At 43.5% G+C, this 26,435-nt stretch overlaps 3 protein-coding genes across 6 annotated transcripts; 1 reads left to right on the plus strand and 2 right to left on the minus strand.

The window, feature by feature from the left end:
* dhrs13b.2 (dehydrogenase/reductase (SDR family) member 13b.2) lies at window positions 1-15,585 on the minus strand. Of its 4 annotated transcripts, XM_076735340.1 has the most exons (10): window positions 15,458-15,585; window positions 15,038-15,214; window positions 14,684-14,959; window positions 14,205-14,534; window positions 13,029-13,376; window positions 12,831-12,923; window positions 12,550-12,569; window positions 8,109-8,186; window positions 1,021-2,051; window positions 1-120 (listed from the first exon to the last, which is right to left on the minus strand). In XM_076735340.1, the coding sequence occupies exons 1-9, from the start codon at window positions 15,501-15,503 to the stop codon at window positions 1,977-1,979; spliced, it is 1,443 nt and encodes a 480-aa protein (XP_076591455.1). In that variant the 5' UTR covers window positions 15,504-15,585; the 3' UTR covers window positions 1-120; window positions 1,021-1,976. The 4 variants fall into 4 exon arrangements, with proteins under 4 accessions (XP_076591455.1, XP_076591456.1, XP_076591457.1 ...); XM_076735341.1 differs by lacking the exon at window positions 8,109-8,186 and having other exon boundaries at window positions 15,458-15,569; XM_076735342.1 differs by lacking the exons at window positions 1-120; window positions 8,109-8,186 and having other exon boundaries at window positions 1,068-1,150; window positions 1,933-2,051; window positions 15,458-15,569.
* A 365-nt stretch (window positions 15,586-15,950) lies between these two features.
* On the plus strand, window positions 15,951-22,388 carry gemin4 (gem (nuclear organelle) associated protein 4). Its single transcript, XM_076735752.1, has 6 exons — window positions 15,951-16,218; window positions 17,061-19,097; window positions 19,599-19,755; window positions 19,878-20,148; window positions 20,873-21,589; window positions 22,002-22,388. The coding sequence occupies exons 1-6, from the start codon at window positions 16,206-16,208 to the stop codon at window positions 22,221-22,223; spliced, it is 3,417 nt and encodes a 1,138-aa protein (XP_076591867.1). The 5' UTR covers window positions 15,951-16,205; the 3' UTR covers window positions 22,224-22,388.
* Window positions 22,389-22,554: 166 nt separating this feature from the next.
* LOC143323735 (TLC domain-containing protein 3A-like) lies at window positions 22,555-25,329 on the minus strand. Its single transcript, XM_076735753.1, has 5 exons — window positions 24,973-25,329; window positions 24,580-24,663; window positions 24,180-24,399; window positions 23,988-24,083; window positions 22,555-23,384 (listed from the first exon to the last, which is right to left on the minus strand). The coding sequence occupies exons 1-5, from the start codon at window positions 25,092-25,094 to the stop codon at window positions 23,088-23,090; spliced, it is 819 nt and encodes a 272-aa protein (XP_076591868.1). The 5' UTR covers window positions 25,095-25,329; the 3' UTR covers window positions 22,555-23,087.
* Between the last annotated feature and the right edge of the window lie 1,106 nt (window positions 25,330-26,435).

Raw genomic sequence — 26,435 nt, forward strand, 5'->3', positions numbered from 1 at the left:
GAGGGCGTGGTGATGGATGCATAGGTGAAGCTAGGTGGTGGTGGTTGAGGGTTGGACGCAAGAGGCTAGGCGGCGTGGGGGCGGAGACGCTGGAGCTGGAGATCGGTGCAGGAGAACTCACTGATTCAAAAACACAAAGGGAAAAATACACAGGTGATGAGACACTGGAGAACATACACTGAATGCTAACAAACACTAGTAACACTGGTAACTGGCCAACTATACCACTGAGCAGCAGAAAAAAACTGGCAATGAGTCTTCTTCTTTTTCTTGTTTGAGGTTTTCTGGCAGCTGGCATCCACAATGTTGCATTACTGCCATCCTCTGGTTTCACTCTCCATCTTAAAACCATTAAGGGGAGATACTGTAGCATCTCCAGTCACCCAGTCCAGTCACGTAATATCCAAATTTCCTGCCTGATAAGAGAATATGCTCTACAGCCTCAGCCTCATGACACTGATTGCAAAAGCCTGTTGGATGTTTTCCCATGATGAATAGTGTGCTGTTAAGGTTGTCATGGTCAATTCTCAGTCTGCTTAGTGTGACTTGTTCCTTCCTCTTGTGTCCCCTACGTCCTGATATACCCACTCTGTTTTGTATTGCATGTGGATGTCTCCCTTTTGCTGCATTGTCCCAATGCTGTTGCCACTGTCGTGTCATTTCCCTCCACACTAAGCCTTTCCCTTCTAGTTTTGACAATTTAATACTGACTTCAACCATTTCTTTTTTGATTGCTTCTTTCACTAGTTTGTCTGCTCTCTCATTTCCCTGGACACCTGAGTGTGCTGGAACCCACATGAATGTTACATTTGTCTCTTTTCTCACTATTCCTGAGTTGGTACTCAAGATTTCGTAGAGCAGTTCCTTGTAACTTCTGCTTGTAAGTTCTGACACTGAATCACTGCAGATTAGTAAATGACTGAAGTTAACCTGCTCACACCACTCTAATGCCAGTAGAACAGCATATAGCTCAACTGCACATATATTCAAATAATCTGATGTTTTCTTGGTGAATCCTACTTGGTAACTGGGCACAGCAACGATGGCGACGAGTTTTCAGCAGTCCACAGTTTTTATACTGTGCTGACTGTGATGAGTCCCAGCTGAGCAGGGGCCAGCTCCCAGCCACCTGGAGAACCACGCCCAGCCTCTGCCAAAAAAGGAAGCACAGGAAACACAGCCCCACACCTCTCCACAGCACACAATGACCAAATGTTTTTCAAACCACCGCAGATATCAGCATATCAAAGGTGCATGACACTAACCGTCTTACGTCTGATTCATACTGAATTACCAAATTACCAAAGCAGATGTGGAGTGTCACGCTTTGCAAGAAATATGGACAAATGATTCTTTTTATTCTATTTATTGATGTAAAATACAACACAGCGTGCCTAAGTTAAGTGTGCGAATGTGCTCACAGTGAAGAAAAACGACAACCTCAAGAGCTCCAAACATGCTAAATTGAATGAGCTGCAAGGAGAGATGCTCTTGGATAAAGTTAATGCTCTGCAGCAGAGTTTGGATGCCCAACAAGCAGCTTTCACTGGACCACATTCTGACAGACACAGTGTTATTGTTAGGGTCTGCGCTCTCCTCCACCTTCTCCTATTGTGTTCTTGTGTTTTCCTTCCCCTTTATCTCTGGCCTGTCCTTCCCCTGTCTGTTGTGTGTCTGTGTTATTGCACGGCATGACTGGCAGATCTGGTCCGGCCTCCTCTTCTCCTGAGCACACCTGCTCTCAATCATTCAGTCAAGACTCACCAGTTGCTACAGTATATAAGCACCGGCCTTCCACGCCGTATTCGTTGAATCGCCCGTTCATCCTTGTGGTAATGACTGAAACTCCAGCATCTACCCTGAGTTTTTTTTGCCTGTTTTTTCCTGTCTATGTGCCTGATTACCTGACTCCTGCTGCCGTAGGTGCCGTACCTCAGTTTGCTCCAGTCTCTGCCTCGTCAGTCTGTTCTTCATGATCACTCTGGATTTGGATTCCTCTCGTCGTTCTCCTGTCTCCCTGGTCTGAGTTTCAGTGTTTGGGTCCAGCTTCTCTGTTTGCAAAACAAAACAATTACGCAGGTTTTTTGGTGAGCGAGCTCATAGCTAAAAAGCTGAAACCTCATTCAGGACATGAATTTGTGAAGGCGTGTCTTGTTGCTGCTGTGGAGCTGCTAGCATCAGACAAAGTAAAACTGTTCCAAAGTGTCAGTTTGTCTGGAATAATTCATAGAGATGAAGGAAAACCTGACGTGGAAACTCAGTGAGGAAGAGTCTGTGATTTGACCTTCATGGTAGACATTATCAAGTACCTGAACGTCAAGCTCCATGACAGTTGGCTCACTCACACCTGAAACTACTCTATACACACACATGTACAACCACATCTCACTTCCACTGCAGCACACAGTATAACAAGATATATATCCATTTATTCAGACTCTTATAGTTTATCTAAATGTTGTGTCAGGGATGAACATAAAACTCTACCGGTGTTTTCATGTGCCTGTAAATCCAGCTCAATCCCACGCTTCCACAGACAAGACTGTAAGTAACATTGCGTCACATCACTTTGTATCTCTGTGAGGAGTAATGTAGTCCAGTGACTCATGGTGGGATCTGTAAACACTGGATGTTGGAATACGTCTAGATCAACCCTTCACTGACCCTCCGTCCTCTGCAGGCTGCTGCCGCTCACTGATTTACACCACAGGGGAGGGGAGGAGAGAGGCCAGTTACATATGTAAAAACCTGTACAGATGTGAAAACGGTCAGAATCTATACTATGTTATAATTTAAATCATTTTGTGAGGACATTTGCACTGCCTAGTATCTACTCATGTCGCTTACCATTCCTGGTCTCACGTCTATAAACTGTACTCTATTTGTACAGGAAAAACATCCTGGGTTACTTCAACTGTTAGAGTGGAGAGCTGTACTCCCTTTGGGTTGCACAGTGTAATGTTGTTCAAAAACATTGTATTGAGATGCATTATTTCAGTAGTGAAAGTAACATTACAGTCCAAGGGGCTGCGCTGGTGGAGGCAAGCTGCTTCAGGAACCCAAGAGATAATGAATTCAGATCCAGGAAGCCCAGTTTCAGCACTGTCTCGTAAAGCTGTGAGATGGGATTTTACAACTCTGAAAAGTTATCGTTCACCAGATAATTAGTGGAATTACTACAATTCATGTTACACAGTAATCCACCAGGAATGTGTGCTATACATACTGGAAGTAATAATCACCAGTTACTCATCACAGCTGCCATGGAACATTAAAGCCACCGCTATTTAATGACACAATTTACACAACCATGTTTAGGTTTTGGTGAGGTCTTAAACGGTGATGTGTGTGGATCAAATCAGCCGATGAATAAATTACGAGAACAGAGACCACACTAACCAGAGAAGGGTGTGAAAACATAAAATAAGATAAACAGGAACAAACAGATGGCACAAACATGAGTGGAGGAGGAAGAATGAGACAAACATGTCTCCGGGTTTCTCTGTCGTGACAATGAGTTGTGTCATTTCTAATTAACCAAAACACAAGTGTTGCAAAAGAGCCCCCCTCTGGCCCACACACACACACACACACACACACACACACACAGTCAGCGTGCGCGTGTGTCTGTCTGTTCCATCTTCTAGCAGTACAAATGAGGTCATTCAGGATGAGTTTTATCAGGACCCTGGAGAGCCAATAAATCAGGAGTGTGTCTTTACACCATGCATATGTGTGTATGCGTGTGGGTGTGTGTGTGTCTCTGTGTATGTTAGTGTGAAACAGAGACACACCAAAGGACACAGACATGCAGAGAGAGGACGTAACGCTTCCATTTCCCTGAACGTCCCTTCTTGCTGTTTAACAGTCTGGGAATCCGTCCTGATGACCTTTCCTGTCTTACACTATTGGGGCACTCCAAACACACACACACACACACACACACACACACACACACACACACACATCTGGCCTCCTCATTACAAATTACACTGTCAGCAGGCCTTACAGTGTGGTTGCTACATGCTGTATCACCACAAAGTATTTTTTCTGCTCTGAACCTCCTACCCTTCACTTATTTAAATCATATCTCAGTATGGGTCCATCCTGAATACCAGCTACTCATAAAATCAGCGATGGATTCCACTTAAGTATTATTTTGACATCTGCTTTTAAATTATAGTGTACAACCTGTGGAGAGATGCTGTTTGGAAAAGAGAAGACCTCAACCTCGCCTTTTTTTTTTCTTTTGGTCATCAGTCTTCCTGCTGACGCGGCTTTTCTTGATAATCTAATCAGAGAAATGTTGGACTGAGCAGGTTGGAGTGAGGGAGGTTTCCACACAAGTCTTGGAAAATGCGTACTGTAGACATCTTTATGTCGGAACTAAGCTATTCTCATACATAGAGGAGGTACCCTGGCTAAGTGATGAAGAAGCGGGTCTTTTTGTCCATAATTAGAAGAGGCCTCAGATATGGTTGATGTGTTTGAGCTGGACAGGAGACAGATCTGATTTCTGATCTGCTGAGCTGAAAGAGCCGGTCATTTTGGAAAGGGTTGGATAACTCAGAGAGACGTCTAGAACTATTCCTTAATGCAGATATATAGTTTATATAGTAAGTGTGTCGCATCAAAGTTATTGACTTTATGGGACTTTAAAGTGTGCCTCAACACTGACACCTTTAAGTTTATGTGGTGACCTCATTATCAAACTGCTCTCTTTTTACACATCAAGTAGACACAGAGCAACATTAGCGTTCATTCATTTAGAATCATGTTTCTGGCCGATTGGTAAGGCTCATATTCACTCTCTTCTAGCTCTGCTTTGGTTTCCACCATCTCCTGAGAGAAATATCTGGCAGTGCATGCACATGTTATCCATTTCCACTTGACATCAGAAAGATCTAACGTCCCCTCGGAGTGTAAGAGCTCCATTGAGAGCCAGCTGGCACCACAATCAGCTCAGAGTTCAGTTTTGAAATGCTGCTGACCAACACGAGGAGCGATCTGTGGAAGTGTTGACATCAACAAACAACACTTTTACAAAGCAGGCAGCGGTAGTCATGGATCCCCTTCGTCATCTGACCCTTTACTTTTTCCCTCAGTGGACGCCAGCACCTTCGAGCTATCCATGACACTTTGAAACTCAGTCCTACCCGGAGTGTGTTTACCCTACGTGCCCTGCAAGTGTGTGCGTGAATGTGCTTAACACTCGCTCAAACCTGCAGCCCGAAGCAACCATTTTAAAAGGTATGGCACACAATGAAGACATTTAAAACTGAGACGCGCGTATGAGGGGCAGTTAGACACTGTAACCAGGCATGCTTACACACACACACACACACACACACACTGACACACAGTCTCTGAGGTCCACTATCAATTACAGTTATTCCCCTTCAGTTTCCATGTAAACACAAACAGAGAGAGAAACACAAGTTAAAAATACTCATAGTGTCATTCAGCTCAATATGACGCAAAACAATTCCGTCTCAATCACATCCCACTCTGCTGCCCAATAATTTGCCAAAGCTTATCTCTAGAATGTCACCACATAAATCAAATGGCTTTGTTGTGATTGTGCTACACATGCACAATCTTTTTTGGAAACCGTTTCCCAAAAACACTACCAAGAAATTCCCCTGTGAACTGATCCGACAGTTTTCTTCGAACATTTTCATGATGCTCTCTGCATAGCTATGCAATGACATGTCCTCGTTTTACGATCTGACTTAAATGTTGGTTTGCGGCATGCCATATAAATCATATTTCACTCTCTCTCTCTCTCTTACGCAACTATGGTGTTTCAACATGAAAACCCAGAGCGTCTGTAGCTGCTGGCTGATAGCAGCACACCATCAGCCTGGCCAGAAACTGCATGCATGAGATCATTGCCTCCAAGCTGCTGCATGTATTTTTCTTTTTTTTTTATTACTTGGTGAAACTTCATTTAACCTGACCTAACAAGAGAAACTGGCAGGGGCAGAGAGTTGAGTTTGAACATAAACTGCATGAGTCAAGGTCTGTCAGCGAGAACAGTGATGGCAATTAGCTGCTTTACTTTTCCAAACACCCTTTGTGTTAGAAATCAGCCTGGTGTTATTCCAGATCTGTCACAGCTACTCAGGAGAGGAGAGCCAGACGGTCGGGCCGTCATTAGAGCTGTTTATTATTCAAATATCATCAGAGCGCCGCACTTCTCTCCGAGCTGACATCAAGAGACAGAAACAGAGGAATGAACAGCCGTGAAGATTTGTGGTGAGGAGGAAGAAGGAAAAAGGAGATGGGGAGAAAAGAGGAGAGTTGAAACCACAGACAGATGAAAGCTCAGAAAGACCATCACACACACACACACACACACACACATACACACACACACACACACACACAATCCCAAAACACAGTGAATTTTCCACTTGCTCTACGTGGATCTTCATTATGCATGCAGGAGTTAGCCAGCAGTTCGGTCACAGGGACTTGTGACCACACACACACACACACACACACACACACACACACAGATGGGACCTTTGCTGCTCTTGACATGTAATTTCCACTGAGTTTAAGTTACCAGTTTATTGCTGGGACTCAGCAGGATCAGAAGGTCAGTCTCCACAGTGACACAGCCACCCTTTATCAAACGAGCCAATACCCTCCATATCTACTGACAGACGCACTGAATTTGAAATAAGTGCGTGGTCAACTGGTACAGCTCACAGATGTCGTTAAATTCTTGAAAATGAAATCATCTAAGCAGGCATTTGGCTGACTGGAAGGCATCGTGGAGGAGGTGGATGAGTCGTTTTCTCTGCTTCACACAATATGCTTTTTGAATTGCAAAGAGTAGTTAAAAATCTTTAAGACTCACACAATAGGGAATGATCTGCCTAGATTAAAAGAGTAAAGCTATTTCTGGTCCTTAAACACTTGCACTGATTTTGAGCATCTTTTTAATCAAAGATTCATTACATTGTTTGACTGCCAGCTTTGAAGATGAAGTCAGATTATCGCTGCATGACAGAGCACTCTTTTCTAAAATAACCACATTGACTGAACTGATACAAAAAAAAAACATGTTCATGTAACTTAATGAAACTAGCAGTCCATAAAAGTTGTACACTGTGTTAAATTCAGGTCAAACAGTTGGTGATAAAAGGCTAAAACAAGACGGCTAACCCAAAGCAGTTTGGTTTATGACCAAATAACCTGCAAAACTAATGACAGTCCCATCAGCCTCTGCTGTTCTTTGAGTTTAGTGCTAAATTAGAAAATGTTAGCATGATAACATAATAAACTGGTGAACATAAATATAAATAGTCATATATAATAGTCCTGTCTATTCTTTACTTCTTTTTGTTCAGCTTTGTTGTCTTTGTTCTTAGCCGGTATGTGTACTTTTGTGTAAGTACGATGAAGAGAGCAATGTCAAAAACATTGAGTGTGTTAGTACGCTGACATTAGATGAGATCATCATTATGCCTCATAGTCTCCTACAGCTGCAAGTGTGGCTGTCGACTCTCATAGTGCATCCATGTGGTTTTGGAGTAATCAGAAAAATTAGTTCCTGACAGGGAAATGTCACATGAACATCCCTTCAATAACAACTTCAGAATAAATTTTGGATGCTGACTTCCTGACTTTGACGTCAAAGACTCAGGCACATGTTGTATAAATGTAGATGTGTGGTTGATGGTAAGAAACTTTTCATTCATTCACAAATTGCGTATCAATTTTTGCTCAATGTCATTTGTGATATGGCACGAGGTTGTAACCACTAGTTGCTGTCCATGCAGAGTGACCACATAATTTTGAAAAGTTTAAATGCAACACGTCTTTGCAACATCCATGTTGTTTTCACACTAAAACTTAAAAGCTCATAAGTACACTAAAGCCGGAAGAACAACTTCCCAAACTAGAAAACGGGAACAACCGAAGAGCAAGATAGTCTTCTTGATTCTTGATTCATTACATTATTACACCTTTTTGTTAAGGTTGCACCTTTAAGACAGGGTGTTCTTTTTAAAAATGACCACAATGCTGAAAAGCTGTAAGGCTGATCTTTCAGTGTGTTACTTTATCATATTCATATCACTTTTTATAGTACTCACAGTCCTTGAAAGCTCCACATAATGCTGGAGACGTGGGTGGAAGAGAGGATGGTGAAGGCTAACCTTTGAAGACAGAAACTGTAATGAGACAGATATTCAGGTTAAATAAAAATGCCATAATCAAATCATAAAAAGGAGTGATGGCTCTTTATTTAGCCAACACACTCATGTCCTTACTTTTCTGGTTACCTGTAATAGCACACCTGGAAACACCTGGAAAGATGATTGATAAGGATCTAGCAGTCAAGCAGAATACAGCTCGAGCAGCATTAAATCATCTGCAGCCTCCTGCATAAAGTTTATTGTTCTCTGTGTGGTTACAACATCCAGAGATTAGAGTGCGTGTGCCTCACTACGTGCTGTATAACCACGGTGAAATCATCCGACCTCCAGCACCGGCCATGGCTTGCCTTCTGTCTCACAAACCGGTTTAAGATCTATGACTGGATAAAGTCGCTGTGATAACACAGAACTGATGAAATATGTAGTGTCCCAACTGTCATGTTCATCTGTTTCTAAGGAATCATTACCTGCGATGAACAGTTACTGTTTCATCCAGACCTCAAACTACGTGACTAGCAAATTCTGTATAGTAAAGTGATGCTTTCCCAGCACGGCTTTACACTGTAACTGTAAACCCAACCAGAGCAGGCCCACAGGGGCCTTCCGTGGTCGCTGTTTGAGGACTGATAGCAATGTAGATGTGTTTTTTCCCCGCTGAAGCTGCCATAGCCAATATTTCTGCCTGTTTTTACTTTTTCCTAAATCAGACAGTTTTCCCTCTGTGTTTTTGTACTGTCAGTGTGGAAACCCATCTGAACCATTCATGCACACCACAGGAAGTCATATGATCTGTGCAGGCAATTCAGTCTTCTGAAGTATTCTTTCTGAATGACACTGAGCATATTATTTAAACGTGTCTTTGGCCAGGGCGTGTTTGCCATCCAGGCATTTCAGATAAATACATCCTGTACGTCAAAAGATGGTCTTTGCATAGTAATCTTCTCTGGAATGATGTGTCATATGGAGGAATGTTTAGGTGTTGCACAATGCAGCATGTACAGCAAGAAAAAAGGCTCTGAGGCATTAGAACAGGAGGAAGTCTGGATGGAGCTGAGGGAGGACAGTAACTGTCACCATTCACTCAAATAATTCCTATTTAAGTCTTAATGTTCCCTTAAAGCTGAACTCACCAATATTTTTAAATTAACAATGAATCAAATGACTGATGTTTGGTAAGATGTCACTCATAGTGATGAACCATCTAGCGGCTGTAGAGTGTTTTAGTGCTCTTTTCTGTGTAGGTTCAGTGTCTCTGCTGGATATGTAAACAGGCAATTTTGCATCAGGTTTTGATGAATAGCAAAATGTTGAGTGACATGCAAAGGGCATCTGTGGTCGTCAATCTAAATGCAGACAGAGAAAAAGATTCCAGCGTTTCTTGCAGTGATGCACCCAGGAGACAATAATACTGATAATAAGTGCTTTGGAGATGGCAGCAATAGAATTTGGCAGCACTAACGGAAACAGAAGCTTTGGCATGAGAATGAAGATAAAATGATCTCCACTGCTGACTTATTTATGGTAATTAGACCAAGGTATCTGAAAATGCTCCATTAGCACCGTATCTTGAAATGTTGATGGTATCTGGTCATGTGACCTGCACTGTTGATCTTTGAATTGATTGTTTGCATGTGTCTGTGTCTTTAGTGGTGATGGATGGTTTTAATGGATCCCTATCAGCCAAAATAAAACCAAACCAAATCTCATCCTTCCATCACTGTACTCTGCCTTTTATTGTCCAGCTCAGCCTGAGTGTTTTTTTAGTCCCCCGTCTTCTCTCTCGCAGATTGCCTCCCAACAAGTTCAGGAGTCGCACTCTGAAGCTTTCAGTTGTATCATGATAGGCTTAGATTATAGCTTATTAACTTTACAGTGCTGAATCAGGACGTGAAACATAAGGTGTGCCAAGCTCAGAAGGCTACAGCTGGTTTTCAGTGTCAGATACATATTTAATCTATATTTAGGTAAATATAAATATCTGTTCAGACTCAGACACCCTATATTAAAGGACTTGGATTGGGGCTAAAAAAAATTTCACTGGGACACCCCTAGTTTTTGGGAGCTGTCTGTGAATTTTCAGGGCTCTTTTTGTTGCTTTCAAATCTGTTTTTTCAGGATATTTCTGCTTCAAAAATCAAATCTGTCTTTTCTCCCCAGCTCACTCTCCTGCACATATAGAGCTGATTTACTCTGTTTGTCTTCTCTGAACATTTGCGATCAAACCTGGGCCACACACACACACACACACACACACACACACACACACACACACACACACACACACACACACACACAAACACACACACACACACACACACACACACACACACTTTCCCTTTAGGGCACAGGGTGCTGGCAGCTCACACACAAGCACACATCTGGTATCAGTCTAGGCAAATCTGTGTTTATCCCTGTGAATGGACTCAGACCTGACTGACCCGTTTAGGTGTCCTCTGCGTGGACTCCAACTCGAAGTTCCTCCTCATCAGCTCACTTCAAAGCGGGCGGCTGACATATACAAGCAGTGAGCTTCAGTGCATTTTACAAGCATGTTTTTTGCGAGCGTGTGTTCCTAATGAGAGAGCATGTTATACGAAAGCCGAGGATTTCTAGAGGTCATCTGAAAGTTTTACAAGAAGCTTTGATTTTACTCTTGTGTGTGCAGAGTTGAGTGTGGCTGAAAGAGGAAGCAGCAGAAGGGGAATTAATTAAGACTATTAAGGTCTGTAATTTAGGGCATATATTTATCAAAGTTTCAAGACTTACACTGAAGAATGTTCTAAAGAACCTCTTTAAGCTGAAGAAAGTTCTTTGCTAAAAGTAGCTAACAAGGTTCATTTATCAGGCAACTCAATCCAACAAAAGGATTTACCCTTCAGTCTCCCCATTGTTTGTTCTTTTAAACATTCATTATCTCAGTTATATAGCAGAAATATTCAAACTCGCTGCGTAGTTTTTGTGTGAAATCTTTCATATCTTTATTAAGTGATGTACAATGAAACCCAATGAAAGAATAAATAATGTACACAATTGCACTTGGGACCACTTACAGGCCCTAGGTTATTTAGCAATAAATCAGCTAGTTTTATTTGATATTTCATTAAAAATGCCCTGTGAAGATTTCTTGTAAATAAACCAAAGTTCTAGTCATGTTCAGTGGTTCTCACTGAAGCATGCATGTGTGTCCATGAGGTCTACCAAAATAGACAGAAAAAAATATTTTAAATAATACATCGTTTACATCCATGTCTGCTAGCTAGCAGTGTTCTTCCTCCCTGTTTGTTGGAGCATTGCTTCTTTGCACATTACCTCCACCTGTAGATCACTGCAGTGAAAGCGTTGGCAGGCATGTTGCCTCTGTCCTTGCATGGTACAAACAAAACAGTGACCCACTCTTAAAAGCATTGCTTCATAGCCATACAAGAGAGGGCTGTCAATGAACTTTGCTGTGAAAATTCATATTTGACTGTGAAAAAAAGCAGCTCCGCCACAGTGAGCCTGAGCTGCTGCACTGACTGCACTGCATGATGAACAGGAGTCACACAACCAGTTTCCTTTATCTGTTAATTACCACTTTTTCCCAACACACTTCATACTTCATAATTCTCTCTGACCATAACGTCCAGTGAAAGTGATTCCTGAGTTTGATGTAACAGTGTTCTGGCTCTGTGCGCTGTTTTCCCCGCTGCTCCTCTGATGTCCGCCCTCTCTCTTGCTCCTCTCCTGACTCAGTGAATTAAGGTTTCATTTAAACCAAACCAAAGGTCAAGCGGATACAAGTCCGTAATTTAACAACAGGGTAGAGGACATCAATTTGTTTATTTTGTAATGTTTAGGTATGTAGATCTTTTAACAGACATGTTTATTATAAGTAGTCTGTCTCTCATTGTATTGGTTTTCCCTCTTATGGACATCATGTACAAAAAGACATTCAGTGGTTTGAATCTGTGTGTTTTGACAGCCTCACTAGCAGCGATCCAAAACTCCACATGGTACCTCGAAAATGTGATTGGTGCATTTCCACCAGTTAATAATGTCTGCATTACCCAGGAGACCAATCATTTCTTTTTTTTTTCCATTTACTTTAAACATCAGCAAAATCAATCAACATGAAAGACACATTCAGTTTCACAGAAACCCAGGTTCATTTTAACCCAACAAACCAGAATCGACTGTCTGAGACATTCTGACATAAATATGACTGAGGAAGGAGTCAGGAGAACAGTCTGGGCTCACTGCTGTCGGTCCCCTCAGTATGGTTTGTTCTGCTCAGAGCGCACACACACACACACACACACACACACACACACAGATTGAATATCATATATGTACTGATGATGATGGTTTCATCAAATCATAAATTTTGTTGTCATCTTACCTTTGCTGATTGTTTTCTTGCTGTGGAGAAAATAAATGATAATCACTCTTTCAGACATCAACACTTCATCAGCATTTCACATGGCAATGGTCTGTTATTCATGCGCACCGTACGTGAGTGCAGTGGTGAGAGTGATACCTCTCATGAATCCTTCCTCCCTTTGAATCTCATGTGTTTAAATCAGGCTAAATTAAATCACACTATTTCTCCTTATGGTGAAAGCTTGGACTCATTTCAAAGGCTCCTCTCACACGCGGATCATCATGTGTCCTCTCACTCACCTGAGTGCAGGAGGCGCAGCATCACATACAGGATGACCAGCAGTACGACCATAATGAAGCCAACAGCGAGGGTAAACATCCAGCTGCTTGGCTCTGAGTGGAGAAAACAGACAAGCATGTTGTTCCAGTAGGTGTTAGATATGTTCTTCTGCTGCCACCGTTTGGTAGCTCATGGTACTGCACCAACAGTATCCTCACCTTCTACAGTCAGGATGAAGCTCTTTCTGATGGGCACTTTGAGCGACTGATGGGAGACGCTGCATGTAAACTGTCTCCCTGAGTTCCTGAGCGAAGCCTGCAGGTAGAAGAAAGCCGACAGCGAGTAGGTCTTGTCCTGGTTGTATTTGTGGCTGGATAGCAGAATGTTCTGGAGCACTTTGGGGAGAGAAGCCCCGACCCTCTGGCCTGACACTGCGGGGTCCTGCTCATACCAAACTATCTCCACATCCAGGGGGTAGTAACTCGCTGCCTCACAAATAACCTTCTGCTCCTCGTCCTGCTGCAGCGAGAGAATGGGTCCAACATTGAGGGAGACACGGGGAGCCTCTGAGGAGAGAAGGACATGAAATCAGCTTTTTCATGGCAGTTCAACAATTTGATCATCAAAATCTGCCTTCCAGCACCCCCAAAGCTCAGTGATAAACACGTTATATCCTGCTTGTTAACGCTATAAAAAAAAAAAAACAACAAAGTGTAGGACGAGTTGTGGTTTTACGGGTGGTTATGTGTCCGACTATCTCTTGGCAGTGACTTCCTGGGGACTCCAGAAGTCACTGCGCCAGGCCAAGAAATAGAGAGTCACAGTCCTGAAGTAACGTCTGGGATATCCTCTCATTCCGCATTTCTTCTATCTATTTTATCATTTATATTAGAAGCACGTTCCTGGCGTTTACTGTGCATATTCTAAGACAAATCACCAAAGTCAGTTTGCCGTTGTTTGCAGTTTGATCTTTTCAGCTATAACTTCTGCTCTTTAAAAACTTGCTCAGCGGTCACTCCTCTCCATCCTGCTGTTACTACAGACAGGCTGTGACCACTACACGCCTGCGCTTTTGTCAAGGTGTCACCACCAGGGTTTATGGGATATGGGGTTCATTAAAGGCTGCTAAAAAATGAAATCTAATGTAAACATTATTATAATTAACTATTAGTACTAGTTTAGTACTAATCTGACTGTTATATTTATTACTGCAACTACTACTGTTAATAATAATAAAGATAATAATGTTGGAAATTTCACTCTTAACCTTGTAAATAAATGTCTGACAAGAACAACTCAAGGTCCACTTGAGAAAAAAAACAAGCGGTCAAAAAAAGACCATCAGTAGCTCAGTCTGCCTGACATTTGATGCTCGCATCCTATCTCTTCCTCACCTTCGATATGCAGACTTAAGTCCAGACTGGCGAACAGTGGATTCACTGACACCGAACAAGCATACGTCCCCTCACTATTCATCTTGGTGAAGGGGAGAGTATAGGACGCATCTCCACCTGCGAGGCTCTTCAGCCGGACACCAGTCCCCTGGGTCTGCCCTGAACGGCTGGTATGGCTGAACAGTTTGCGTCTCTCTCCACGGTGTTGCCAGTGCCACTCCACCGTGACGTTCGGCCCTTTGTGGTCAACAGCAAACTGGCAGTGGAGCTTTTGTTGGGCACCAAGGCCTGCCTTCACTGATGGAGACTGTGTTTGAATGACCATGACAACTGTGGAGACAGATGTGACAAGACAGAAGCAGATTGGACAGAGAATGATTTTAGGTCTGATTCATGAACACAGACTGGGATTAAGCTCAGATACGGGACTGATATTCACCTTGAAGTATCAAATGAATACAGACTGTGGTGAGTGTTACCTGTTGTGGTGAGTGTCTCTCTGTCCGCGATAGCAGACCAGCTGCGGTAGTCCTGCTCTCCTGTGGGGGGCTGGTCAGACGGGTGTCTGAGGAAGCTGGTGACTGTGAACAGGCCCTTGCTGTGTTTGATGGTGCAGCTGAACCAGCGGTTGTACTCCGTCGCAGCCTGGACTGGCCAGCGGACATGGATGCCTTCTGTACTGTACCTACGCAGCTCACAATCTAGCTGCTCGGCTTCCACTTCCTCTACGTAGCGCCGCAGGTCCAACTTCGATCCTAGAACAGAACAGAATACAAAAGAATACAGTCGTTTTCAGTCGCTTACTCCTTTCAGCTGTCTGAACCGAGTCTTACCAGTGACTAGGAAGGTGATGGCATGAGGGTTAACAGGAGCGTCTCCTGTTTGGCCAAACTGCAGCATCGCCTCTCTGTGGATGAGCTCGGTCTCGGTGTGGCCATCATTATTCCAAAACACTCGCTCATCTGTGAACTGACAAGGCAGCCATGACATCTGATGGACACACTGCACACCTGAGAGAGACAAACAGAACAGTTTGATCAGCTCACATATAGTACAGTCTACTGTAGTATATTACAGTACATTCTAGTATACTACAGCACAGTGTAGAAGGCTATAGTATAGTATTGTACATATGTATTGCTGTATAGTATATGACAGTAATGTACAGTATTGTATAATACAGTGTAGAATGGTGGACCAAAAGCTCCAAAAACACAACAATCTTCAAAAAAAAGCTGAAGACAGTAACTTACCCGAACACAGGCACAAGTAAATAAGTATCTTTATGTTCAGTCCCATTATTACTAAAGCGCAGAAGTCGAGTTTCGTCGCTGGAGTACCACAGTGAGTTGTTCACAGTTGGCAAGATACTTTCATTTTCATTTTAAAGGAAATACAACCTGTTTGGCTGGACCGCCGGCTGTGCCCGCCTCTCGCATCACGTGTTCGGCAGATAAAATGTCACTGACAAATCACTTTCAAACGTGTGCAGCACTCGTTACGAAACTGTAATATTTAAAATGATACAATGAAAGACTGTTTCCTAAATACTGCTGTATTATCCCTTGGATATATGCTCGATGTAAACTAGTTTGCTCCAAAAACATTTAGCAAGAACTTGTTAAGGACTGATCAGTCGGTGCCGTGTTTACGCCATCAAGGCTACAGTACCGACTCCGTCCTGTGGCGGCGCTGTGAAGGTACCTGACCAGCTGACAGCAGCGGGTCCCTCTTGTGATTGGACACGCGGATGCGGAACAGCGGAAGCGCTCCATACGAAATCGTTAACATGCTGCTGTGAAGCTGTGAAAAAGCCTATGATATTGACGGACTTTATCTGTTTGACAGGCTGCGTAGTAGTGGCAGTGATTTGGTGGACTTGGTAGACTGTTTGGACCGACACTCTTCGCAGCAGCTCATGAATAGGCTTTGAAAACCGGACTAAATTAGCTTGCTAACGTAAATCAAGTATCTTGCCTGCATCCAGCAGCTGTGACGTTGATGATGAACAAAGGTAACGTGAAGTTTTTCTGTAATATAGCTTTTTCTGAAATATGTCTTCCTTATATGGAAAACACGACGCTCCATTTAATTTGAGGTCTTTTCTTTTTAATTTGGCTGCTTATCAACAAAAATAAGAGTGGAGTCTATTTTTCGAATCTAGCTACAGTCAGATGAAACGGTCTGAAACTCGGCATAATTGGCGAAACCAATGAAAACATTTCGAGTTAGTTAGTCCTATGATGAGTTCAAAATAGGCTATAAACGATTCCTGTAACAGAAGATATGACATATACCACCAGATACACGTTTTTGCAGATTACAAAATAAGGTGAAACTAAGTTTTTTGTCAGCAGTTATAGTAAACGGTTATTTATTGCTGTTATATCAATAAATGTTGAGGGGCTGAAACAGTGAATCGTCCATTAATCAGTTAGTCAATCTACAGAAAGTTAGTGGTTTATTGTAATCAGTTACTGTTTTCAGTGTTTTTACAAGCGAAACAATAATCTGATTTCTGTTTCTTAAATCTGAGGATTTGCTGCTTTCATTCCTGTCTTATTTAAAGAATGTACTGTTCCACCTTTGTCTTTTTGAACACGCCACCTCCGACTGGGAGATGATGAGGGACATTTATCACTATTGTATGGCATTTTATAGATAAAACCATTAGGCAATAATCACCAATTGATAATAGAAATAAGTGCTCATTACAGTCCTAGTTGTTTCCTGTTAGCTTTCACAGTTATGGAATTGCTTTGTTGGCAGTGCATTGCTATTCTTTTATGCCATTTCTTTGAAATAATGGAACATTGTTCCTTTACGTAGTTCTGACGTCTGCTCTCGTGTTTTCAGATTCAGCTGTTCTTCAGGGTGCTTTCCTCCTGGCTGAAAAGCTATGTCTCCCCGCATCCCTGTCCTCCCTTCAGAAGGCTGACTGGAGCAGGGTGGGACATCCAGTCCTGGAGGCAGTCAGAGAAATCTGCCGACAAGAAAAACTCAATGCATATCCCACCACAACATCTGCCAGCTGGATAAAGAAAGTAGTTTGTGTTGTGTGGTTGAAGCTGTTGTGCAGGGAGACTGGAGAGGACGTGGAGGTGGCCTGGAGGGAGAACCCTTTCTTCCCCCTCCAGAACAGTCTCCCTGAGGTCAACCATGTTGTCTTACTGGAAGTGGTGAAGTCGATGGCAGCTGCTCAGACATTTACCAGTTTCCTCTTACATCTTCCTCACTCTCAGATCTGCACTGAGCTTGAAAGGCTAGTGCAACATGTGAGGAGCAGCCCTGTTAGAGAGGATGATGCCCAACTTTTTCTCCAGGTGTGGTGGGAACTGTGGAAAGGCCTAGATGAGGGGAAAGTGGGAGGAGAGGATAGCATAGAGACAATGTTTGCTAGACAGTTAACTCATCTCTCCTCTAAGTCTTCCAGTCTGTCCCCTCGGGCTGCCAAGAGGTTAAAGATAGACCCATCAGATCTGCCAGCATTGTCACCACCCACTGATATTCTGCACATTCTCCTTCAAGCACTTAAAGACATTAAAGATCACATATCTACAACAGACCTTTGCCTCCAGGCCCTCTCTGTTTCTCTTGATGCTCTTTACACAACCTTCCTGATAGACCAAGCAGTCATCCTTTCACCCAAAGAGAAGATACACATCCTGTCTAAAGTCGCCAGCATCAGAGAAAGAAATGATGAGAAACTGAGTCCTGAACTTATTCGGGAGGCTCAGAGAGACCTACGTGCTTCTCACACACCATCTCAGTTTCAAGCCAGCCGGATGAAGCTTGGTGAAGCCTTGAAGATCATAACAGAACTTGCTCAGTTTTGGCAAAGCAGTGGACTTGTGAAAGCGTGTGACAGCACCAATCCTAGCTACTCAGCATTCAAACTAGAACAAAGTGTCCAGAGGGTCCTGACAGCTCTACAGAAAGCAGACGTGCCTGAAACGACTGAGAATATACTCAGAGGTTTGCTGGAGTCACTGGCTTTTCCTGCTACAGAGAGCAGCCCAGAGGTGAAAGCAAGGGTCACGGCGATCATCATCAGTCACCGCCTGGATGACTATCAGAACTTTGCGATGTTATTTGCCAGTGAGAAGAGCTGGGCTGCCTGTGAGGACCACTGGGTGGACTGCTTGGAAAAGAACCAAGCAGCCTTCCAGCAGTGCGACACGCTGATCAAGCTGACCTCCACCCTCATGAGCAAACTCCACAGTGAGAGAACAAATTTGAGCTACTGCAGGAAGCTGATGAAAGTCATCGCAGACATTTTCTCTGCCCTTTCCTTAAAAGACAAGAACAAAGCGTTGGCTGCCATGCTTAGACTGTCCAGCAGAGGGTTCTTTGGGTGTTCTGTCCCCTCTGCCGTGACTGACGGGTTTGAACAGGAGCTCAACATGGCCTTCAACTGCATCATCCAAGGAGGTGGAGCGTCAGCAGCGGCATCACAGGGCAATCTGAACACGGCGGTCTCTTTAGTAGCGAGAGTTGCATTTCAGAACCCAGAGGCCGCTGTTAAGTCTTGTTGTCATTCAGCTGTTTTCAATAAAGGTGCTTTCTCTCTTATGGCTAAGATCCTGCAGCAGCTGCCTGGACTCAGAGGACAGAGGGAAAGAAAAGATGAAACTCAAAATGATGGAGAAGAGGCAGAGGAAAGTGTAGGTGAAGGAACAGATGCTCTGAGTGGCAGTGGTCTATTCTGCAGGTGTCTACAGGACATCATCAGGACCAAGTCATTGGCAGCCAATGAAAAAGAGCAGCTCCTCAAGTGTCTGGGTCTGCTGATGATGCCTGTCATGACGGTTGAGGGAGAAGCAAGGAGGCAAAGCTTTGTGCCACCTCAGGAGGTTGTGAACATCTTCGTCCTGCCTAACCTGTCCACGATGGGTGAGAGTCCTGTGATATTCATGTTTTAAAACTTCATTAATTGCTAATTTATCTCCTTCCAGGCTTAAATATTAGTTTAGGAATCTTCTCAGTTTCAGAAGTGCACATATGCACCTATAAATGGCATGTTAATGAGACAGCTAGACCAGTGTGATGCTGATATCAGCCTTTTAATGAGTACATATCAGTAATGCTCAAGAGAATCCTCCATGATAACAGCTTACTGTTTTTAAAATGGCTATTATCAGCTTCACTAAAGAAGTATCAGCACTGGTGTGACAAACACAAACACTCTGTGGAGCTGCACTGTCAGGTCATAATTATCTGTGGGTTTGTCCTTTGAAGCAGCACTTTACATGTCACATGTAGTTGTTAATGTAAACTATACTGATTAGTGCAGCTGTCAGGAATCCTTGTGAGAAATGTTTCCATCATGTGTTTATGTAAAGGAAATCATTTTGACCCTGTCTCCTCCAACTTCATTCTTTGTATTCCGTCCAGGTCAAAGCTTCTTTGATATAGAGCTGAGTCTGCAGCTTCTCCACACTGCTTTGTCTGTGGACATCCAGGAAGCAGACATGTCTCGTCACTGGGTGTTGGACTGCTCTCCCTTTCCCCTCCTCTATGTCCTGTCCCAGCTGCTCAACCAGACGCTCAGGTTTGTTTGATGAGCGTTTTTATGGCCTTCAGTCCAGATCCACATACCTTCTATTATTCCATTGTTTAATTCCTGAACTGTTCACCTTCATTTCACAATATATCCATCAAAATCTCTACAAGGTGTTGGGAGCAGCCATCAGAGGGCACTGCCTACCACTGGTCCATGGAAACCAAGGAGCTGCTGGTGTCGGTGCTGACCACACTGGGGCAGGTGGTGGGTGCAGAGGTGGCAGCCGTCCCCAGCAGCTGGTCCAGAGCTCTTTTCTGGCTCTACAACAAGATGGAGGAACTGGACTGGACTGTTCGTTTCCACCTGAAGCCAGTTTGGGGGGAGCACTTTAAAAATGAGGTTCCCTTGTGTCTGCTGACTGTGTGTGATCTGCCCGAGCAGGTAAGAACTCCTCTGGATTTGACTTAATCTTGACAACAGCAAGGTATCATCATCTATGCATAGACTCCCCACAAAAGAGTTCATGCCTAAATGCAACATCCGTTTGCATAATGTGTCTCTTATAATGAACTATCATCATAACCTCTTTTATCTATGAAATCCAGTTTGCAGAGCAGGGAGCTTTGATCACTCAGTCACTAATAACTAACTGCATGAAAACTAATGACAGGTGGGCCTGAGTGAAGGTTCAGTTAGTCAATTAATTGAAAATTAATTATTTTGACAATGAAATAATTGGAGTAATTATTTAGTTAAAAGTAAAGTGCGTGTAGCCTCTGGTCATCATCACTTACTGGGCTCTGACAATTCCACATTAAAACAGAATGACGTGTTGGTGGCTCAGTTGTGCACCGCTGACCTTTTGAATCCAGCCAAGGTCTTCTGTTTGTTGCGTGTTGTTTGTTGTAGAAATGCTGTAAATTAATCTACAAATAGTTGATGATAAGCTGTGTGAACTTTGTGCTTTGAGCTGGACCAGACCAGCTGACAGCGGGATTAATCACTGCTGCTCACAGCTGACACTGTTTGTTACTGAATAAATAAAAAAGACGATTGTATCATTTAATTTGATCATTCAACTTTAGCACTGTCTCGTTTTTGTTTCTTTGTCATTGTGTAACTATTCCTGCTAATGTATATTTGTTTATGTCTCCCTCCTCTGTAGGAGTGGTCGGGGTTGGATCTGCCTCAGTATGGCCAGGGTACAGGTCTTTTGGCCTGGATGGAGTGCTGCTCCATATCGGACTCCCTGCAGTCCACCATGTTGTCCCATCTCTCTCTGGACCAGCGGCGGCTCGACCATGTCGGTATGTTCAGCAAAGGCCTGCTGGTGGCTCTGACCCAGATCCTGCCCTGGTGCTGCGTCTCCCAGTGGACCAGACTGCTGAGAGTCCTGAGGGAGCTGATCATCTCAGGCCGCCTCCACGTCCCCTTCTCCTTGGAGTATGTGGAGTATCTTCCACTCCTGGATCTGAGGAGGTTTTCCTGTGAGCTCCGCCTGTCTGTCCTCCTGCTTCGAGTCCTTCAGCTGCTGTGCGGGTCCAGCTGCTCCCACTGGCTGTCAGCGGATGGCTGGGCACACGTCGGCAGGTTATACGCCCACGCTGTGAGGGAGATGATGAGCTCGGTAAGAGCCAAGCTGCCTCTTCCTTCATCTGGTGCTTTGACGTCTCCCAAAACACCAGCATTGAGAGACTCCAACCCTTCATGCGCTTCAATCAGATCTCCTAAAACGTCCAAAGACTCTCACAAAGACAGTGAACAAGCAGAAGACTCCCCTCTGAAATCAGAAGAGTCACAAATGGAAGAGGAGGAGACCGTTCCCTGCCAGGAAGTCCTTTTTGTTCTCAGCCAGCTCTTCTGCCATGTTCAGCACATCCAGGTATGAATCATTAAATGTCATACTCTCTAGATTCTGATCTTTAGTGGATTTTTAGTATCCACTATCACCTGTGATGCAGGTGGAACCTGCAAGTGGTAAACTGTCCGCAACAGTGACCCTTAGCTGAATATCATGGAGTTAGACTTTTTTTGTGTAACCACCAATAACAAAAATGATCTTCAGTTGAGAATCAAACAAATAGTAATTTAAAGTTGTTTGCCTACAACTTATTTTGCCTTACACAGAGTGTGAATAGTTGAGTTCCTCAAAGTCAAAAGACCAATATTTCAGAAATAAGATGCCAACAGATGATATTTTGATGGCAAAAAGTTCCCAAAATATAGAACAGCATCCTCTAATGTAATTTGCTCAATCTGGATGAAGAGTCTCAGTGTTAATCTCTTTCTCCCAGGTGATGATGCCAGGAGGCCAGTGTGAACAACTGTTCCTGTCCAGTCTGGAGATCCTCAGCCACTATGAGGCCATCATGGCTGCTTTCCCTCAAAGCAGCAGCCCGCTGGAGAGCGACAACACCCGACACTTCTTCTCCACCATCACAGATAACCTGGAGAACCAGGAGATGAAGGCTGTGCTGCAGCAGAAGATTGCTCAGCTTGTGTCATCGGCAGCTTAAGACACACTGATTTTTCATGTCTCCCCAGGAGAATTAAGCTTCTGAAATGCTCGGATTCTCTTTGCTGATAAAATGAGGACATACTGTCAGTTGTCAATGTCATACATTGCACTTGGCTAATTCACAGATAGTTAAGGAGTGAATAAAACACCAATACATCACAGTAAACGTCTTTCTGTTCATTAATTTGAGCTAGAGGATAAATCTGTAAGTAAAGTGTACAAATATATCTACTGTACACCTGGGGCTCCTTGTGTTTTTAGGGACATGCACACTGTGTCCCCTCGCAGTCATCACCAAACCCTTCAGGACAACACAATAACAATACATAATTTAATATGTTTATTAATTAAAGAGTCATTGCTTTGTTGATGCAAAAATATTCTCTGCAGATAGTAACGCTTTAACAGTGTGTTGTACTAGCTGTAACACAGGATTTGAGACAGTTTTCTCACAGTAACATCTGACAAAATTCACAGATAAAATCTACATAATGCTGGACTGAGTGAAGTGTCTGATGATATTAGGGCAACAGTTAGGGGACACAGTGACAGAAAACATTGAAATATTTTGGGAAAAAAGTAAAATAATACTCTGAAAATAAAGTTGACAATTTTCTGAAAAGTACAATTTATCTTGTGAAATATATTTTTTTTGACGATACACACTTTTTTCTCAAAGAATAGTATTTTTTGTAACTTCAGTCTCAAATTACCACTGTTCTGCAAAATACTGCCTCATAAAATTACAGTTAATATGATTGGTTATTCTTGAAATCAGTATATTTCTTCCTAACAGTGGCCCTCATTCTCACATCATTAGTCTCAGTGTACGACCAGCTTGTTGTATAAACAGGTGGACTCTTCAGTCTATCCTCGCTCTGTCATTGCCTCCATCTTCCTTCCTCGTCTTGTGCCGCAGGTACAGTCTGTTCGCTTTCCTCAGCAGCAGGATAAACCAGTAGACTTGTGGAGCCAGGATCATCAAATTACCCACATTGCACTGCAGGGGCAGATGGAAGGCCACTCTGTGCAGGGGAATCCCAAACTGCCGGCCGTACATCCAGTACATGAAGGGGAAGACCAGGATCCGACACGTGAAGAAGCTCAAGAGGACAATGATGCCGTTGATTCTGTGCAGCCTGGTGTCATCAAGGCCCAGCTGGACACGAGAAGGAAGGAACGTGAAGAGGAGTATGACAACAACTCTGTGGATCTTTGAATCTTTATTACACACACACAGGTGGGTGTCAAAGACAAAAATCTGACAACAAAAGCACTTTGGTACTGCGACTTAAGTAGCAGCTGATCAGTTTGAATTGCATTTATCCAAAGCGCTTTACAATTGGCCTCTGACTGACACAACCATGGCAGTGAGCTACAGTGCGAGGTGCCGATCTGACCATCGGGAGCAGTTTTGGGTTCGGAGTTTGTCCCAAGGACACTTTGACCCTGTGATTAATGGACAACCCGCTTGAGCTCAAACTTGTCACAGCTGCCAATTTTCCGAAGTTCAACTGGTGTTAAGTCACTGCCGAGAAATGTGCCCACAGGAAATGACACAATGTAATACTGTCCCTGAGACAGAGCTGGAACAAGCTTGGTATGTTCCTCAGACCTTCAACTATTCAAACATCCATGTGCCAGATGGGGCTGTGGAACAGCTCTATGGTTGTAAATCATATCCTAACAGTGTGAAAACAGTGGCTGGTACAGCTGTGACAGTCTCTGCAGGGAAATTTATAATATCGTCCAGATGGTTCACCTGGATGAGAATCTTTCCTATGGAGACAAAAGGAGTGCTGAACTCTGTGGTGAACAGGCAGCCAACGAAGAAATCACCCAGTCCTCTTCTGAAGAACTGTAAATCAGACACAGTGTGTTCATTCCTGCCAAACAAACGAATTACATCTATGAACGCACTGTGAGTATGATCATGATTCCTCCCCAGACTCACCAGAGTGATGGGCATGAAAATGAGAAGCAGCACCAGGTGATGGAGGACCAACGTCCAGTCCTTCATGAGGAAAGCCTTGACTGTCTGAAGAGAGTGGCTGCTGTCTGACCTGGACTGACCTCTGACCTTCTGAATATGGTAGTGGCTCAGATACATGGCGTAGATGTCATGGACCATGTAGGGAGCTCCAAACAGAACGAACCCATTGACCAACCAGTGACTGTATGGTCCAATTAGCATTGTAAATATAATAAACATGATGAGAAAAGACAGTAAACGTACTTACTGATTTATTGTGTGCTGCTTTGCTGCACATGGCTCAAGAGGCTGATTCACTCATTTTAAGTATAAATGTCCTTCATAGCGACAAAAGCTCTAAATTCACATGCGATTCTTTCACCTGTCAGTCATGGTGTCCGTGCAGGATGTCACCACTGTGACTCCAGCTGCTGTAGCCAAAGATGCATGGATGGCAGACACCAGCCTAAAGACACAGAGCCGGCAAAAATGACAAAGTTTCTTAGTCATGCACAAAAATAGAACTGGACAAAAACCACGTATCGTTAACCCGAAACTCCATTGAAATGCAGTCTAATTCACTTGATGTCTTGCTTATCGCACCAATGCATACATTCATTCGCATTAAGTGCCGTATGTACCAGCTCTTTATATGAACTAACAGAAGTAAAGCTCCACACTGTATGTAAATTAACAGAACGGGAAGACAACATTAAACAGGCGCATGAGGTAACGGGGTTCGGTGAGGTGAGCGGCTCGTGTCGGCGCTGCTGACCTCTCACTGACAGAAACCACGTCGGCATCACTCCAGCGTGTGAAACTGTACTTCAGTATTTTCCTGAAGCTGTAGAAAAGTCCTGGAAACAACACAGCTCCACAAACCAGGGCACAAATCATTATGTTAGCCGACCTCCTCCAGCTGAGCACCTGTCACAGTGGAATTAACTTAGAGTTGTAGAAACTTCTCAGCTATTTTGCGCCAGTGACATCTTCATATTAATAATTAAATAACAGCAGTAGCAAGTTCTTTTCAAGCGCCAGTGACGACAGACAGAGGGACGGAAGCTAATGTGGCTAATAACAGTCCACAGCGTTAGCCTGTTTGTGTTGAACTTCCTCGTCACGCGGATGTGTTTCATGTAGAGAGCTTTTATTGGTTGGAGGAGACGCCCGATGAACCAATAGCAAGGGGTCGATCCTTAAACTTAGATTGCTTTAAATAAATAAATATAGAGGAACAACCTGAGATTGTTTTCTTATGAAATCGTTTTACTAAATATACATAATTGTGACAGTTGATTTATTATTGAAGTATTATTTTTGTATTTTTATATTTTACGTATTAATTTATCCTAACTTATTATTTAATAAATATCTGTGCTTCTGCTGCTCCAGCTGTAACTGTAGCAATTCATTTAGTACTTTTCATTGGCTCATTTGTTGCACATTGTGGTAGGTGTTAATACTGTCCACCGCCTGCATTTTTGTTCTGTTCTTTCGTTATAGTCTTGTACCATTTGCAATAAGTATTCATCCTATTTATCTCCATGGTCTAAGTATGACAATGAAGTATAAATGGCATCCCGCAGACGCATCACTCATGACACCTCTGCCAGATTTGAAAGGGTTAAAGACCAACATCACACAATTCAAATGATTTATTTCAAATGGCTGCAAACAAAACCTTCACCCACAGCCGCCTCCAGATCCTGCCTGCAGCCTGTGCCAGCAACCTGCAGCCTTCTTCTACACCTTCAGATACTAGCAAGACACGTGTAGCCTGAACCTCCACCTACCTCCTCCACCTGCAGATTCTAGAAGACAGCTGCAGCACAAATCTCCACCTGCATATTCTAGCAATCAGATTCATGTTGAACCTCCAGCTCCTGCCTGAAGCCTCTTCCAGGTACCCTCAGCACCAACCGCTCAGACTCAGGTAGCTGCAGCCCAAACCTCCACCTATAACTTCTTTTAGACAGCTGAACAGCCCCACTCCACCTGCAACCTCCGCCATCCTCCAGTCCTTTGTACATAGCCACACATCCAACCTCTACCTCCGCTCCACAGCAACCATCTCTTCTTACACCCGTCAGTCTCTGCAGAAAGCCTCTCCTCCACCTGCCCATTCTGGCAGATTGCAGCTGACAGCATTCCCCTTACTCTCCTTCTCCTTCACTCAGCTCCAGCACCAGCCAGACATATTTAGCCTCAGAATGCACATGTATCTACAGCTCCAAC

This window comes from Chaetodon auriga, chromosome 7 (genome assembly GCF_051107435.1).
Source record: "Chaetodon auriga isolate fChaAug3 chromosome 7, fChaAug3.hap1, whole genome shotgun sequence".
NCBI classification, from domain to species: Eukaryota; Metazoa; Chordata; class Actinopteri; order Chaetodontiformes; family Chaetodontidae; genus Chaetodon; species Chaetodon auriga.

Coding starts and splice junctions, on each gene's coding strand:
- dhrs13b.2 (XM_076735340.1), bottom strand. CDS start 15,503: ATGGGACTGAACATAAAGATACTTATTTACTTGTGCCTGTGTTCGG. Junction 13,377..14,204: donor CTTAAGTCTGCATATCGAAG/GTGAGGAAGAGA, acceptor TTCTCTCCTCAG/AGGCTCCCCGTGTCTCCCTC. Junction 2,052..8,108: donor ATGTGGAGCTTTCAAGGACT/GTGAGTACTATA, acceptor TTTTGCAAACAG/AGAAGCTGGACCCAAACACT.
- gemin4 (XM_076735752.1), top strand. Junction 20,149..20,872: donor TGTGTGATCTGCCCGAGCAG/GTAAGAACTCCT, acceptor CCTCCTCTGTAG/GAGTGGTCGGGGTTGGATCT. Junction 21,590..22,001: donor GCCATGTTCAGCACATCCAG/GTATGAATCATT, acceptor TCTTTCTCCCAG/GTGATGATGCCAGGAGGCCA.
- LOC143323735 (XM_076735753.1), bottom strand. CDS start 25,094: ATGATTTGTGCCCTGGTTTGTGGAGCTGTGTTGTTTCCAGGACTTTTC. Junction 24,084..24,179: donor TTTTCATGCCCATCACTCTG/GTGAGTCTGGGG, acceptor TCTGATTTACAG/TTCTTCAGAAGAGGACTGGG. Junction 23,385..23,987: donor TAGGAAAGATTCTCATCCAG/GTGAACCATCTG, acceptor TCTCGTGTCCAG/CTGGGCCTTGATGACACCAG.